Consider the following 15236-nt stretch of genomic DNA (forward strand, 5'->3'; position numbering starts at 1 on the left):
ATTATGTCTGTGATTATAACATGTTTGTGCATTTTCCATAATATTATTTTACTTGATCATTATAGCCACTTTCTCAAATGGGTAAGAAAAGTAATTCTGTCCTATTTTTAATAGAAAAAAGAGAGCTCAGAAAGATGATGTATGTTGCCCGGTACCAAAGAGTAATTTAGTGACAGGATTGAGCTTCAAATTTTGATTTCTGGTCCCTTATTCCCTCTGCTTTTCATTATGGTCCTCTTCTGTGTTTTTCAGAATAGTTTCATCTTCACCCTTATCAGTCTTTGTGTTGCTGAAATCACATTTCCCCATCTCCAGACTAAAAATCTAGTTTAATGATTAAAAGAAAAAGAAAATATATATCAAGAACCAAATGCATTTTACAGTGACTCAGTTGAAGGAGATCATAAAGGCTACTCGATTTAAGTCTCTTATTCTATAGAAGGGGAAATTGCAGCCCAGACGGGAAAATGACTTATCCAAAGTCACAGATAGATTAGAGGCCATCTTCTCTAGATTCCAGTTCTCTTAACCAAGCTGCTGATTTTGAGACAGGGTCTGTGCTTTAGTATCTTTTCTTTTTTTAATCTATATGTATTTATTTCTTTTGGAGGTGATGAAATCACATTAAAACCACTGACATTCCATTTGTAGTTTGCTATCTTTTATCAACCTTTTTTTTTGTTACTTTTTGCATACTCTCTGCATGTTTCAGATTGTTTTTCTCCATTTATTATTAGCTTATATTATCCAAGAAAAATCTCATTTTGTTATTTCCTGCTCATACTTTTCAAGGCCTTTGGGTCCGAGGCATCACTATTCCTCCTGGCTGTGCTTAGAATGCTTGTCTTATTTTGTGGCCACTATAGAATTCATTGTCGGACTGAATTTTACACCCTCTTCCGTATCGTGAAACAGCATTGGAACCCAAAAGAGACCCAGCTAAAAATCATCCCGGGCTTTGAATATTCTTTTCTATTGAATGTATTGTCATTTATTAGGATAACTATCTTTGCTTATAATCTTTTTAGACCATTCAAATAACTATACTAAATTCAAGGTGATGTAAATGTATCTTCAAGTTCCAATTCATAAGACCATCAAATCTCCTTATTAAATTTCAATCCAAATATTCCATTTCTTTGCAAATTCAGTTAAGAAAGAAAACAAAACTATATTTAGGACAGATGGTGAGGCACAGTGTCTCACAGGAAAAATATATTACGGAATGGTTTAGATAGAATTGCATTTCCCCCACTAATGTGTGCTTGCATTTGCAATATGATTTTATTACAATTATTATTTTCATAAAAATCTGTAGTACAGTCTGCTGAAACAAATTCAAATCAGGTTTGAGACAGCTTCAATACAATCAATAACAGAGATTCTGAAACTCCAAAAGAACTTTGTTAATTCATCATTCACTGAGTACACCTGCTACGAGACTGACACGGTCCTTAGTATTAGGGATGTACATAGAAGTAAGACTGAGACCAGTCCAGAAGTATCTTACAATCCAGGAGCTGTACATATTCATTCATTCATTCATTCATTCATTCGTTCATTAATTCTTAAATATCAATCACAATATGGTAAGGCAGCTTTCTTGATACTAAAGAAAGAAGTTCACTTTGAAATGTGCTTCCATAAAACTTATGTCATATTGGGGGAAGAAACAATCATACATAAAAAATTTATTTTTAGATAGTGAATAATACTGTTAATAAAATAAAATAAGGTGGTATGCTGTTCTCTGTTCGAGATGGGATAGGATGTGAGCTTAGTGTAATTAGACAGGGTTTTTATTTGAGGAAGGAGTATTTGAACTGAGTCCTAAATGAAGAAAAGGAAACAATTGTGAGAAAATCCAAGAAAAGAAAGCATTCCAGGTACAGTGAACAACATGTTCAAGTTTCTGAAGCAATAACAAGTTTGGTTTATGTAAGGAATAGGTACTTGTTGAATGGATGGATGTCTGGATTTATGGCTGAATGGATAAATTAATGGAAGACAGTGAGCAAGAGGCTAGTGATAGGAGATGTTCACTACAAGTGGGGGCTTGTAGGCTGTGATATGGACTTTGATTTTGTTCCATGTGACATGGAAATACATTGAAGAGCTTTATGTCGAAGAGTGATCTGATATGTGAGTAGTTTATGTTTTTAAAAGAGCACTCTAGCTGTGCTCTCTTGGAGGGAGGATTAGGAAACAGACAGAAGAATCAGAGAGACTGGTTAGATGAACAGTGCAATAGTGACGGTGGCTTGGATTACACTAGTAGTGATGGAGCAAAAGTGGATCTTTTTGGAATATTCTGAAAGAGTCTACAGGATGTCGGGCATTATGTGGTGTTGGGAGGTACGTTGAAAAAATAGGAGAGATGCATCAGAAGGTTTTGGTTTGGCCATTGTTGAGCAATGTTGTCATTTACAAAGACGAGGAAGAAAGGAATGTGGGGAGAAACCATTACTTCTGTTCTAGACATGTTGATTTTGTAATGACTTTAAATAGATGTTTAAGTAGAGATGCCATTGTAGGCAGTTGGGACTCTGAGAAGATGTCATATCTGGAGAAATGTTTGACTCATTAGTACATAGATATTTTTAAATTTTTTATCTAAAATTTTTTATCTTAAAATTGGAACTCGATGAGAGGATGTAGGTAGATAAGAAAAAGGGGATTCAAGACCTACCTAGCTCTGAAAGCTGTCAACAAGTAGTAGAGAGCTAGAGAAGCAGAAGGCATGCTTCTGTGTGGGAAGAGCTGAGAGCCAGAAAGGACTAGGATGGCATGGTGTCATAGAATCCAAGAGAGAGAACCTCAGGGAGAGAGGAATGGGCTACTTCTCTATATGCTTCAAGATGGGTTGATATTGTGGTCCATTTTAGCAACCTTGAGGTTAATGGTGATCTTGACAAGATTGATTTAGGTGGAGTGGTGAGTACAGAAACTAGATTGGAAAGAACTGAAGAGTGAACTGTTAGGAGAGAAAGTGGGTCATGTACGTTTAGATAGCTCTCAGTAAATTTTACTGTGAAGAGTGCAAAGAGAAATGTGAAGTAGGAGACATAGTAATAAGGTGATACATGGAATGATGGGAAATTTTTAATTTTTAAAATTTATGTTACTTAATTTTTAAGTTAAAAGTTTTATATAGGCAATATCCAGTTTTGTTGGTTTGGAAGGAGAGAATAATCATACAGGAAATAGAGGGAATTAGTTTGTGCTAGACAGGTGTGATGCAAAAGAGTGCCAGATGAGTCTTCATGAAGCTGAAGATGCTGGAATTGTCTTGGAAGATTCAAAGGCAGAAACTAGCCTTTCTAAGGAAGGCTAAGGAAATAGGGACAGAAGCTCTGAGGTCTGAGTTCTGGGAAGGAACTCTGTGTGTTTGAGAGTGGAAGTGTGGTTGGAAATGATAGGAAAGATGGAGCTGGACTAAAAAAGCAGATGAGTACTAGGTGGGGAAGTTAAAATTTTACAGGAGTCCATTAAGGATTTTAAATATGATCAGATTTACATTTTAAATTAATCACTCATAGGCTGCTTTGTGAGAAGGAATTGAAGTGGGCAAGTCCCAAATTCAATTACTATTGTGCTGCACAGGCCAAGTGGACAGAGAACGAGGCTGTCCCCTGGGGCTTCTCTTCACGTACTGTATTTCCCCGAAAATAAGACCAGGGTTCATATTAATTGTTGCTCCAAAAGCCGCATTAAGGCATATTTTCAGGGGAAGTCTTATTTTTTCATATACAACAATCTACATTTGTTCAAATACAGTCATATCATCTTCTTCTGGAACATCGTCATAACGTACTAAATGTATCCATCTGGCTGACGATCTTAACTGCGGCTTATTTTTAGGGTAGGTCTTATTTTCAGGGAAACACAGTAGGCTTGCGCATGGGGTTGAGAAGTAATGTGAGACTACATCTACATTCACTCTTCTTTTTCCACTGCTTTTGGTTTGCTAGATGGTGCCTGGTTGTCACAATGAAAGACCAGAAGGAATTTCTGGCCCATTTTGGTATGTGGCCAACCCTAGAAGGAACCAGAAACCAACTTCAGCTCCTCAGATTCAGTAGACCTAATCGTCATCTGGAGCTTATTAACAGATTCATGGTCTTTTAGGACCCATTTGTCACCCTATGTTTTGTACTCTGGACAGGCTGATTGGGTTGAGGAGAATAAGAATAACCCCAAACCCCAATTTGAATAGAATTAAATTAGGTCAGCAGTGTAGGTTTGTCATGGAGCTTTTGAAAGATAGGCAATGTAAAGTCTAGATATTTCTGTTCCAGAGGAAACATGCCAATATAGCCACCCCCCCCCCACCCCCGCAACATATACACATCTCAAACTTCCCTTTTGAAAACCTTCAGGGATTAAGCATTCCAAATTTCCCTGTTCCAAGAAGCTATTATTTGGACACAAAGATTGTGCATATTTTGGTCTTTTGTTGTTGTTGTTGTTTGGATGAATTGTTATGTGGAATGAAGCTTATTGTGGTTGGACCCATCCCTAAACAAACAGCTGAACTTGAAAAATACTATTTTTTTTTTTTTGCTAGTGTTTAAAAAAAAAAAAAGAAAAAAATAGTAATCACTGGACTAAAAGAGAGTATCCTAATGCCAGTCACTGTTTCCTCAGCTGGAATTTCTCTAAAGCTGACCCATCTTCATAAACAGGAAGTTTAGAAAGACAGGTAAATCTACCCATCCTTTGGAAGGTAGCCCATCTAAGAAGAGTGTATTCAAATTCTTTGCTTCCTCCTTGAATTCTAAACCAAATCCGTCTCCTATTACTTAGAACTCTCATCTCCCATATGCAGATAGTTTTTTTCTTTTTCCTCTTCTCTTCTCTTCTCTTCTCTTCTCTTCTCTTCTCTTCTCTTCTCTTCTCTTCTCTTCTCTTCTCTTCTCTTCTCTTCTCTTCTCTTCTCTTCTTTTCTTCTGTTTTCTTTTCTTAATGGGCTGGAGACTTCGTAACCCCAATAGCATCTCAGATTAGTTATATTGAGGCCATACTAGTGTCTGTGGTGAAAAGTGAAATCAGAGAGTCCCAAAAGTAATATCAAAACTTGCTTAAGGGTACAAATTATTCTGTTGCCGGAATTATATTATAAAAACAGGTCTGATGAGGCAGCATCGAGCTGTAGAAAGGGCATTGAGTTATGAGTTCAAGAACCGGCAGTCTAGTCTTGTCTCTACCAGAAATTTTCTCTAAAGGCTTCAGTAAATCACTCCAACTCTACGAACCTCGGCTTTCCTGTTTGTAAAGTGAAATCACTGCTTTCAGTTCCAAGATCACCATCATACGCCATTTATTGATCACCTGTTCTTATTAAGTGGTCTGAGCATCACAGTCAACATTCAATCCCGCAACCATGAATCAGATGAGGAAACCAAGTTTTAGAAATGCTAAGTAATTTGCCCCAAATCACATCAATAGTCAGTGGCACACCTGCTAAGCAAAATCAAGTGTGACACCTCACTGCCTCTAAGAGTGTATACACCACAGGTATAACATGGCTTTCTTGATCAGAGGAATCTCACAGTCTCCCCATTGCTGCAAGATAAAATTCAAATTCCTTAACGTAACATTGCAATCCTTTCTCAGTTTGGCTTCAGCTGAGCTTTTCAGTTTATCAGTTCCAGGATCCATCGCACTTCCTGTATCATAACTTTGCCAGGTGATTCATATGCACACCTGCTGATAAAGCGCATTAATACGTTTTCCTCCAGATTCTTTTGATCCTTCAAGATGCTGCCCCCCAAACCATCTTCTCAGAAAACCTTCCCCCATTTTCCCAAGTAGCGTTGATTCCCCCTGCAGGAGAGGAGTCCTATCCGATTCATCAATGTGTCCCCAGCACCAGCACAGACACAGCAGATACTTGGTACTTATTGGTTAAATGAATTGATAGTCTTCCAATTCTCATTTGTGGGTTAGAGTCTATCTTAGCTGGGGATGATAACATTCCTCACTCCTAAAATCTGCTGAAAACTTTGGTACCTCTGACTTATTGCCCATTTATTGCTGAAATGATTGCAAATGCGTGACTGGTTCTTAGTCTCCGCTGGGCATCATGAAGATGTTTGAGAGACAATCACCTGTTTTTTTGATTTCAAGAACAAGAACTCTTAACAATATCATATCTCCAACCACAGCCTTTGCTTCTACTTTAAAGTAAACTTGTCTTGTTTTCCTAAGACATGGCTTTCTGAGCTTTCAAATAGGGGTAACAACACCTGCTATCTCAAATGATGTCCTTCAGACATACCTCAGGAATGCAGAGGGATGACATTTCATCCCCATGCTCCAGACAGATGGAAATTGAAAAGTAAGTCAATGAGAAGCGACCTCAGCTGTGTCTGTCCACTTGCAGAGAGTCCATCTGCCTTGGGCTCTTGGAGCTGAGCTCATTTCTTCCAAAAGGGAAAGAAAGTATCTTGGATATAAACGCTTAACCTAGGAACACAGGCTTAGCAGTGCCTCCCCACACACATCAAGACTTCTACCTGGATAGAGCAGATTTCTAAATGTGTCACTGCACAAAAGAGGATGAATCTGAAAGGAGGAATTCCTTATGTCAGGGGAAGATGAGCTGAGATGGAGAAATCACATTGCCCAATGCAATCACCACTTACCACTGGTGTCTCTGCTCCTGTTCCTTCACCCTAAGACCCAGTGTAAAAAAATAAAAATAAAAATAAATTCAAAGGGTGCAGAGTCTAAACTATAAACTATATTAGGACAAGAGTATGTGCATCAGGGGTGCCAAATTTTAGTCCTTCATTCATCCAGCAAATACTTAAGGAGAATCTAATAAGCTTTCACCATACCCCTCCCAATGGGATGTGTTTTTATGAATGCTACCTAACTACTGCATGGAAGCCAAGTGGCAGGGTGATCATTTGACTTCAAACTCTTTTCACTGCAAACTATTCAGCTCCCAGCATAAAGCATTCCAGAAGCACCAAGTAAATTGATGTAATGAAAACAGGAAGGCCAGTTTTATTTTCCTGTTTTGTTGTTGCTGTCTTTGTTTTTCCTGGCCACACATTTGTATTCCATTCCTCACCCTGTTCTCTTCAGTGTGTGGGGCATGGGAGTAGAGAGGAACAGAGAATTCCCCAGATGAAGACTGGCAGATAGAGCTGAAGGGCCTTTGGGACTCTCCTAGCAAGAAAAACTGAATAGCAGAGTCCAGGGATGTTATGATGTTATTCAAAAAAAGGGACTCAGAGTAGCGTTGTCAGCAAAATCTTGGGGGAGAAACCAAGTTCTCTCTCTCTCTCTCTCTCTCTCTCTCTCTCTCTCTCTCTCTCTCTCTCTTTATCTCTCATTCTCTTTAGCTCTATCTCTTATCTCTCTTTGAACTCTGTCTCTGCCAATCTGTCTATCTATCCAGTATCTACTGATTTGCATACTTATTTACCTACCTATATTTCCCTCTCCCTCTCCTTCATTCCCAGTTCCACTGATTCCAAGCAGAGATCTTTACTAAAATCTTAAACATAATCAAGAAGAAATCAGCCTTCAGGAGAACTCGCCCCAATTCCTGCCACTGTGAGGTCTCATTGCAGAGGAAACAAATTAAGTCATCTTAGAGAATAGACCTTCTCTGATCTTATTATAATCTTACCCTAGTTGTCTTCATGCTGGAGGAGGAGAAAGGTGATCTTATCAGCAAGAGTATATGTTTTCATCGCTGTGTGGATACGACATGTAGGGGGTGTGATTTCTCTGCCAAGTGTAAAAAGGCCAGATGCTACTTCTAGCTCTGCGGACTCCTTACCTCCTATGGCTCTTAGTGTTCCATTAGGTAAAGTGGGTGAGGGGCTGGCATTGTACACGTCATGCCATGAAATCACTGGGGCAACATTGGATGCATATTATTATTTCCTTTTTTTTTTTTTTTTGGATGAGAGAAAGGACGTTCAGAGAAATTAGTTTATTTAAGTCCTCCACAGGGTATATATACGGCAGAGTTAGGATTCCAAATTAGCTTCGCCTGATGCCAAAAACGTATGCTCTTTGCAATTCCCTTTATTGGGTTTCTAACGAGTAAAGTCTGGATTGATGGCTGATCACTCTGGATTGGGCTGGGCCTGAGTTTTATTCTATGTAAGTTGGCCACGTTGACCAAGCTGTTGGAGCTACTGAGAAGCGCTGAGCCTGTATTCTTTCCATGCTTGAACTGCCAGGCATGCTACTGGTCACTGGACTCCTGAGCTGGCTCACACTCACCCTTAAATAATTGAATTATAATGAATTGATTTATTCTGGCTCTTCTGATAGTATTTCACTATGTAAACGGTTTGCAGAAATAAACAAGGGATTTTGGAGCTTGAAAGGGGTTCAACATTCTGCTGCCCCTGAATGCAGTGATTCCTTTTTCAGATAGTTGGCATCATAGAAATCCTAGCCTTATTCCTACTTGACCCAGGTTCTTCCTATGGGGGGGTGGCGGGGGGATGCTTCCTGAAAGTGTTTCAAGTGAGGCCTGATTTCACAAGCTGATTCAGTTCAGTCACTTAGAAATAGATGGGCCCCTTAAAAGATGAAGAGTATCTTTTCTCTTTTCTCATTGTTTTAGAATGTGCAAAGCATGTTTATGTCCATTTTCTATGAGAGGCTTATGGCTTTTCTGAAAGGTTGTCTTAGATGGGACAGTCATTTCTATGTTACAGACAGAAGCCAGAGGCTGAGCAGGAAAGCTACTCATGCAAAGTTACATAGCTAATAGAAGGAACACAAGTCAGATCTTGGTTTGAAATAGGGCTCCACTCCCTTATTCTGGTGTGAATAGGGGAAGGGTGTCCTAGATCAGGCAGGGTCCTTAGGGTGACCTTATGCTCTGATTTGCCTGGGATATTCAGCTTTCCCCAGGATATGTGCCTATTGTCTGGACATAGTGTTTAATACAACTTCAAAGTGCACTAGTGTGGATGGCAAATTGTATGATCATCCTAAGACCCTGGGTAGGGACTAGATTTCAAGGAACTGACAGTTTTTTGGAATAGCTATAGCACGTGGACATAATGGCAGCACAGAGTGATACGTGTTAAGGTGGGGATCTTGATAAACTAGGAACCCATGCAAGAATGGGGTATTTAACTTTGCCTATAAGAGTTGGGAAAATAGCACATGATACCTGACATTCAAGTTATTAAAACACGGGCAGAGTGATCTCTTTCAGATGGCTACATCTAGATTTCTTCTAGTATTGTTCCATGTGAAGTACCAAGAAACATGCATAGGTCCTGCCTACTTAGAAGGCACCCCGCCAGCTCTGTGCTTCTGTGATCTTTGTCCTTGCAGCTGAATGACAACTACTACAGCCAGCTGCAGCTTTAAATTATCCCAAGCAGACATTTTGACTGTGATCTGAATTACATGGGGGCTTGGTTGCCCTTACATGAAATGCCTAAGTTATCCAACAAGCCCTTAGAACCTAGAGCATTAAACAACAAGGGCTCCAGGAACCCAGGAGTCTAACCCCTTCCCTATAACAACAATTGCACCCAGTGAGGAAAAGAGACCTGTCTTAAAGTAACAGAGCGATTTAGTTACAGAGCTGGGACTGATGCCAGCCTCTCTGGTGTGTAAATTCACTGTTCCTGTGAAACCAAAATCCTCTTTGGAGTTCAATAAACCTCAGTTTGTGATGATGGAGTTCTACGGTGTTAGATAATGTACCCAGAACTTGGAAAGTGGAAGCTTGAGTTTGAAACCGGGAGCTAGCATTGTCACACTGTGTAGCCTTGGGCGAGTTATTAATGACACGTGGAATGTCTGTCTCCTAATCTGGAAGATGAAAATAATAATTAAAACAATAACACCTTCCTCACAAGGTTGCTATGGACTCACTTGGGGTAATGACGGTGGAAGTGCTTGTGAGTGTGTGTGTGTGGGGGGGTGTGTGGTAAAAATCACATAGCACGAAATCTACCCTCTTAACAAATTTTTAGGTGTGCAGTAGAATGTTAACTATAAGCACGATCTTGTACAACAGATGCCTAGAATTCAGTCACCTTGCATAAGTGAAATTGTATACCATTGAACAGTAACTCTCCATTGTCTCCTCCCCTCGGCCCCTGGCAGCCACCAGCCTACTTTCTCCTTCTGCTAAGTTTGATACACACACACACACACACACACACACACACACACACACACACACACACACACACCATACAGGGGGCATCATACAGTATATGTCCTTTTGTGACTGGCTTATATCACTTAGCAGGATGTCCTCCCCGTTCATTCATGTTGTCACATATGGCAGGATTTCCTCCTTTCTTAAGGCTAAATAATATTCCCTTGTGCCTATTGATGATGGGGTTACCAGTGCTGGTGATTCCATAGCTGCTGCTGATAGATGAAACCAAAGAACAGATATCAATCTGTTCTCTCTCTTCTATGTCCATGTCCTGCAGATGAACCCAGCCGGTGCTATTTCCATGATGGTGACGGGGTATGTGAGGAGTTTGAACAGAAAACTAGCATCAAGGACTGTGGTGTCTACACGCCCCAGGGGTTCCTGGATCAATGGGCATCCAATGCTTCAGTTTCCCATCAAGACCAGCAATGTCCAGGCTGGGTCATCATCGGCCAGCCAGCAGCGTCCCAGGTAAGACCCCAGCCGTGGGTGGCATTCCCTGCAGACATTCTGAATTTCTGCTCTGCATCTCAAGGCTGCCCATCTCAAAGGCAATGCCTTTGGACATGGCCATGTGACCATACCTCTAGCCAAATGTGCTTACAGGGCCTCATGAATACCATTTGTCAGGGAGTAGGCATGGAATGGGTAACTGCAGTGCACACCAGCATAGTAGGGGTAATGACTGCTCCTATGTCTACCTGTTATCATTCATATTTATGGAAAGAATTCCATTTTAGATATACCACTGAATTCAACACGGTAAGAGCACATTCTTTGGGGAGCCCCACATTTTGTGGCGGGTGCCAAGTTGTGTGCTCCTTGAGCATTCTCCTGTGAATTTGCTGTGTGGCCTTGGACCCATCTCTCCACCTCTCTGGGCCCCATTTCCACCCCATCTTTAAATGAGAGAGTAGTTGAACTTGAACTCCAAGGACCTTTCCAGCTCCGAAAAGCTGTGACTCATCTCCCAGTCCCCTAATGCACTATTTACGTTCCAGGGTTCTTCCCCAAAGGACTATCAGCTTCGTTGAGGGAGCAAGAGCATTGGGGCTACCGGAGCTTATGCGATTCTAGGGGTGGTTATGTTGTCCCCAGAGCCCCCTTTCCAATTATCCTGCTGAGCAAGCACCTGCTTTCTGCGAGACTCCCATTTCCCAGAGACATGACTCAGTACTTCTGACCTCCTGGCCCACTGGCCATCTTTGAGGCCAGCCTGCCTCCTAGCCATGCAGATGAGCCATTGTTCCTAGCCATTCCCCAAGTCAGGGTCAGGAGGATAGGCTGGGTTTCCAGATGAAAGAGAGATGTAGCCTTCTTCTGGGGCCTTGCATAAGTGAAAATCATCGGATGAGGTGTAAGACGGGACCACCCCATGTCTAAGTTACAGTATTTATTTGGTCATTTTTCTCATTTATCTGTTTGTTTATGTTTACATTCATTAGATGCTTCCTTTCTTGATTTGCATTTGTTTCTAATTGCCCTGAGGAGTGTGGAAATAAATGGGAACATGGTGTTCCCTGATGCTTCTCATGTGCAGTATCAGCTCGGGGAATGAGTGAGTGAATGAATGAATGACTGTCTAAGGTTCATCCTCCCCCTTGCCACCTCTGTACTTGCTGAATTCATCTTGGGTTTTGCCTCTTGTGCTGAACTTGAGTGATCTGTTTGTGTGTCTGACTCCCCCACTAGGCTGCTAGTTCTTTGAAAACAGCTTTGAGTTTTATGCATGTCTGTCCCCTCATCTTCAAGCACGAGATCTAGATAAGACTAGGTACTCAGGAAATGCATATTTAATTGATGGCAGATACGTGCACCTGGGCGAGTGTGCATACAGGCACACGCACATGCACACGCACACACATTGCTACATACAAATGAACAACACTAAGAGAAAATATTCAGGAGTCACCTCTCTGGGGCAGAGAATGTCCAGCTCAGGAACAGTAGGGCTGGGTGGCAGTAGAACCAGGGGTTCCAAATTCAACACTGGCATCCAGTTCCTAGAAATGTTTAAAAAACATCATTCAAACAAGGGAATTATTAACGCACTCAGAATCTCACATGGAGAAGAACTGAGGTAGCAGTTGTGCTTAAACATCACCCAAAGGTTATTGCTACTAATGTGAGAAAAAGAGAGAAATCATTTTCCAGTCTTAGCATTTGAAAAGAGACTTCACGGAGCAATTATTCCACTTTTGCAAGGAGGGGGCTGTCAGGAATTATGGGTGATTATCTTTTCCTAAACAAAAATCCAATTTAAAACAAAAATCATTATAAATACTAGCTCTTCGATCTACAAAGAGGAGATGAGGAAACAAAATCATCCTATTGAATTATTCATTGTAACCAATTTTATTTTAATGAAATCGACTAGGTTCCATTACTCTGGGCTTGGACATCATCTTGGTTACAAGGAGACTTCAGCTGTAACTAAATTTGCCATAATGAGATCAACTCACTGGAGAATACAGGGTCAGGGGAGGGGACGTGTGTGCAGGCTGGGTACAAGGCCAGGCAGGACGGCCTGGAGGGCAGCCCAACAAAAGTCCCCTGAATTCCCCTCTGAAAGCAAATGCTTAGAAAAATCATTCACACACCGTGCCCCCATCCTGCATACACACACACACACACACACACACACACGTGTAATTCTAAGTAAGGTTCTTTCTGGAATGGAAACTATCTCCCTTCTGACAACAGAGCAGAAGAGGAGGAAGCGTAGCCATGGTCTTCATTTCCTTGTGTAGTGATTAGAGGAGACTGGTCGTTAATTTTCACTCTGTCAGGGACCACAGTGAAGAGGTTGATGGCTTGCAAAGCACCTTCCCCCTATATAATTATACTCTCCTCCTTCCTCTCCCTCTCTCTTTCTGTCTCTGTCTCTTTTATACACACACACACACGTCAACATACATGAATGTTCCTACAGGAACAGGCCGTGTAGGTGCATGAGTGCAGAGAGTGGGAACCAAAGCAGATGGAGGGGAGTGGAGGAGAGAACCAGTGGTTCTCCAGGCCCGGAGCCACCGTACCAGGTGCTCATGTATGTCTCATGGTCATTCTTCAAGGTAAGAATCATTACCCACCTTGGAGAAACTGAGAGGTGGAGTGGCTTCCCGAAAGTCACACAGCCCCTAAGTGGAGAATCTAGGATTGGAAGGATCTCATGGAAGATGCCAGTGGGCGATTGGGAATACGTGGTCAGGTCCGTAAGTTGGAAGTAAATGAATTCCTGAAAAATATCACGGGAATCACGCAGAAAGAAACATCGGTGGCTAGATCTTAGTGTTGGTGTCACTATACAGACTCCCTGAGGTATTTAAATTCTCCTATAGCAGACTCTTGATCACTGCCATGCCTTTGAGTTTAGATTGCGCCCATTCCCTGTCTAGGTGGGCCTGTTTCCGGTCCCCTGGTGGGCACTTGGAAATCCGCGAACTTGGGCAGTGATGAAATGACTACAGCTGTTTCCATTTCCCCTTTGCAAACCAGTTTGGTCCCCTTCTGTCTTTTCCTGATGCTGTAAACTTGATACATGTCGGTGTCTGTTGCTGTTATATGCCTAGCTCTGTGCTAGAGTCTGGGGAAGACACCAAAGAAGTGAAAGACCCCACTCTGACCTGGCCAGTGAGCAAGATGTAGGCGTGAGCATTGTATCAAGAGGAGCAGCCCCGTCAGAGTCAGCTGGCAGGTTCTCACGGTCACTGCTGCGAGGAAGAAACACTCGTCGTGTTGCAGTGTGCTGGAGGAGCCTAGAAAATTGATTGAAATTTCATTTTCGATCTCATATAAACTCTCCGCTTCTAATAGTTTCCAGTCTCTCTCCTCCATGCTCCTTAAGCAAGATTTCCAAATTTGGTTAGGGCTGAGTTACTCCACCCTGAACATGGAGTGTTATATCCAAATATTATCAGAAGTATCAAAGCTTCCTGGTTGTGCAAATGGGCTGAACATCTTATAATAAGAGACATTCTTTGGATAGTTTGGCCGTGCACCTTCCGGGCCCAGCTGGAATTCAAGAAGTCCCTGAGACAGAACAAAAATGGAAATGAACTGGCAGAATCAAGTTCTCTCCCTTCTGGGAACCCCAGAAATGATTTGGTTTAAGTGCCTGAAAAGATCTCCTCTTGTTCTTGTTTTGTCTCCATGTTTTGCATTTCCCCAATGCTTTACACTGAAGGCTGCCAAAATGAGATGCAGATATTCCTCCATCCCGCCCCCACCCCCAGCATTTCTACCAAAGTCCATTTCCTCTTATCCAAGCAGGCATCTCTCTCCTGCAGTGGCCTAAGGAAGAAATAGAAACACTAAGACCATCAGAGGAATATGCAGTGCTCTCCCAGGAATTATGGACCTTCCGTCAACCAGCCAATTTATGTGGTTAATCCTTTGTGGGTAAAACTTAGACTAAGCATTTCCAGGGCAGTAGTTTCAGGGCCAAAATAAAGAAAACCTTTCTAAGAATGAGAACTATCCACAGTAGGATGGAGTGCCTTGTGATACAGGTAGCTGTCTGTCCTGAGTCCTGAGGTGGTCAGCAGTGCTGGTGGCTGGACGGCAGACTCCTGCACTCAGATGGAGGCATCGCTGCTTTCTTTGTGACCGAGTCTCTGACTTTATATTCCATCAATCCGTTATTGGTAGGTCAGTCCTTGGCCGCTTCACGAGGAGTTGCAAGGAGTTCCTTGGCCTGCCCATCATACTTGGTGCCTCTATTAAAAGGCAAATCGTAATTTGTCTTGTGTTACAGTAATTTGTGTATTGCTTCATTTGCGCAAACAGAAATATATTTATATCCTGCACTGAGGCATGTGAGTAGGGAGAGAACACAGGTGTTAATGGGGTGAAATGGGAACCATGCAGATGTGGCTTTGCTCTCCCAAATGACCCTTCTGGGAACCTCAGTTTCTTCCTCTGGAAAAAGGGAATGATAGCATCTACCTGGTGGCAAATAAGGGAGTGAATGCAGGGAGAAATCTTAGCACATTTTTTTCGTTTTTTTTTTCCCACCTATTGGGTAGCACAAATGTTAATTACCTCTTTCATTCATGTCCGCTTCCCCTCC

General features: G+C 41.7%; 1 protein-coding gene across 1 annotated transcript in view; it reads left to right on the forward strand.

The window, feature by feature from the left end:
- Positions 1-15236, forward strand: part of PAPPA (pappalysin 1) — a gene marked incomplete at its 5' end in the record, with an annotated part of 228179 nt that overhangs the window by 129438 nt on the left and 83505 nt on the right. Inside the window, one exon of the mRNA XM_081066643.1 lies at positions 10446-10639. Within this exon, the coding sequence (XP_080922769.1) occupies positions 10446-10639 (194 nt within the window). The remainder of the gene's footprint in view (positions 1-10445; positions 10640-15236) is intronic.

The sequence above is a fragment of the Rhinolophus hipposideros genome (assembly GCF_964194185.1).
Source record: "Rhinolophus hipposideros genome assembly, chromosome: 11".
Lineage (NCBI taxonomy): Eukaryota > Metazoa > Chordata > Mammalia > Chiroptera > Rhinolophidae > Rhinolophus > Rhinolophus hipposideros.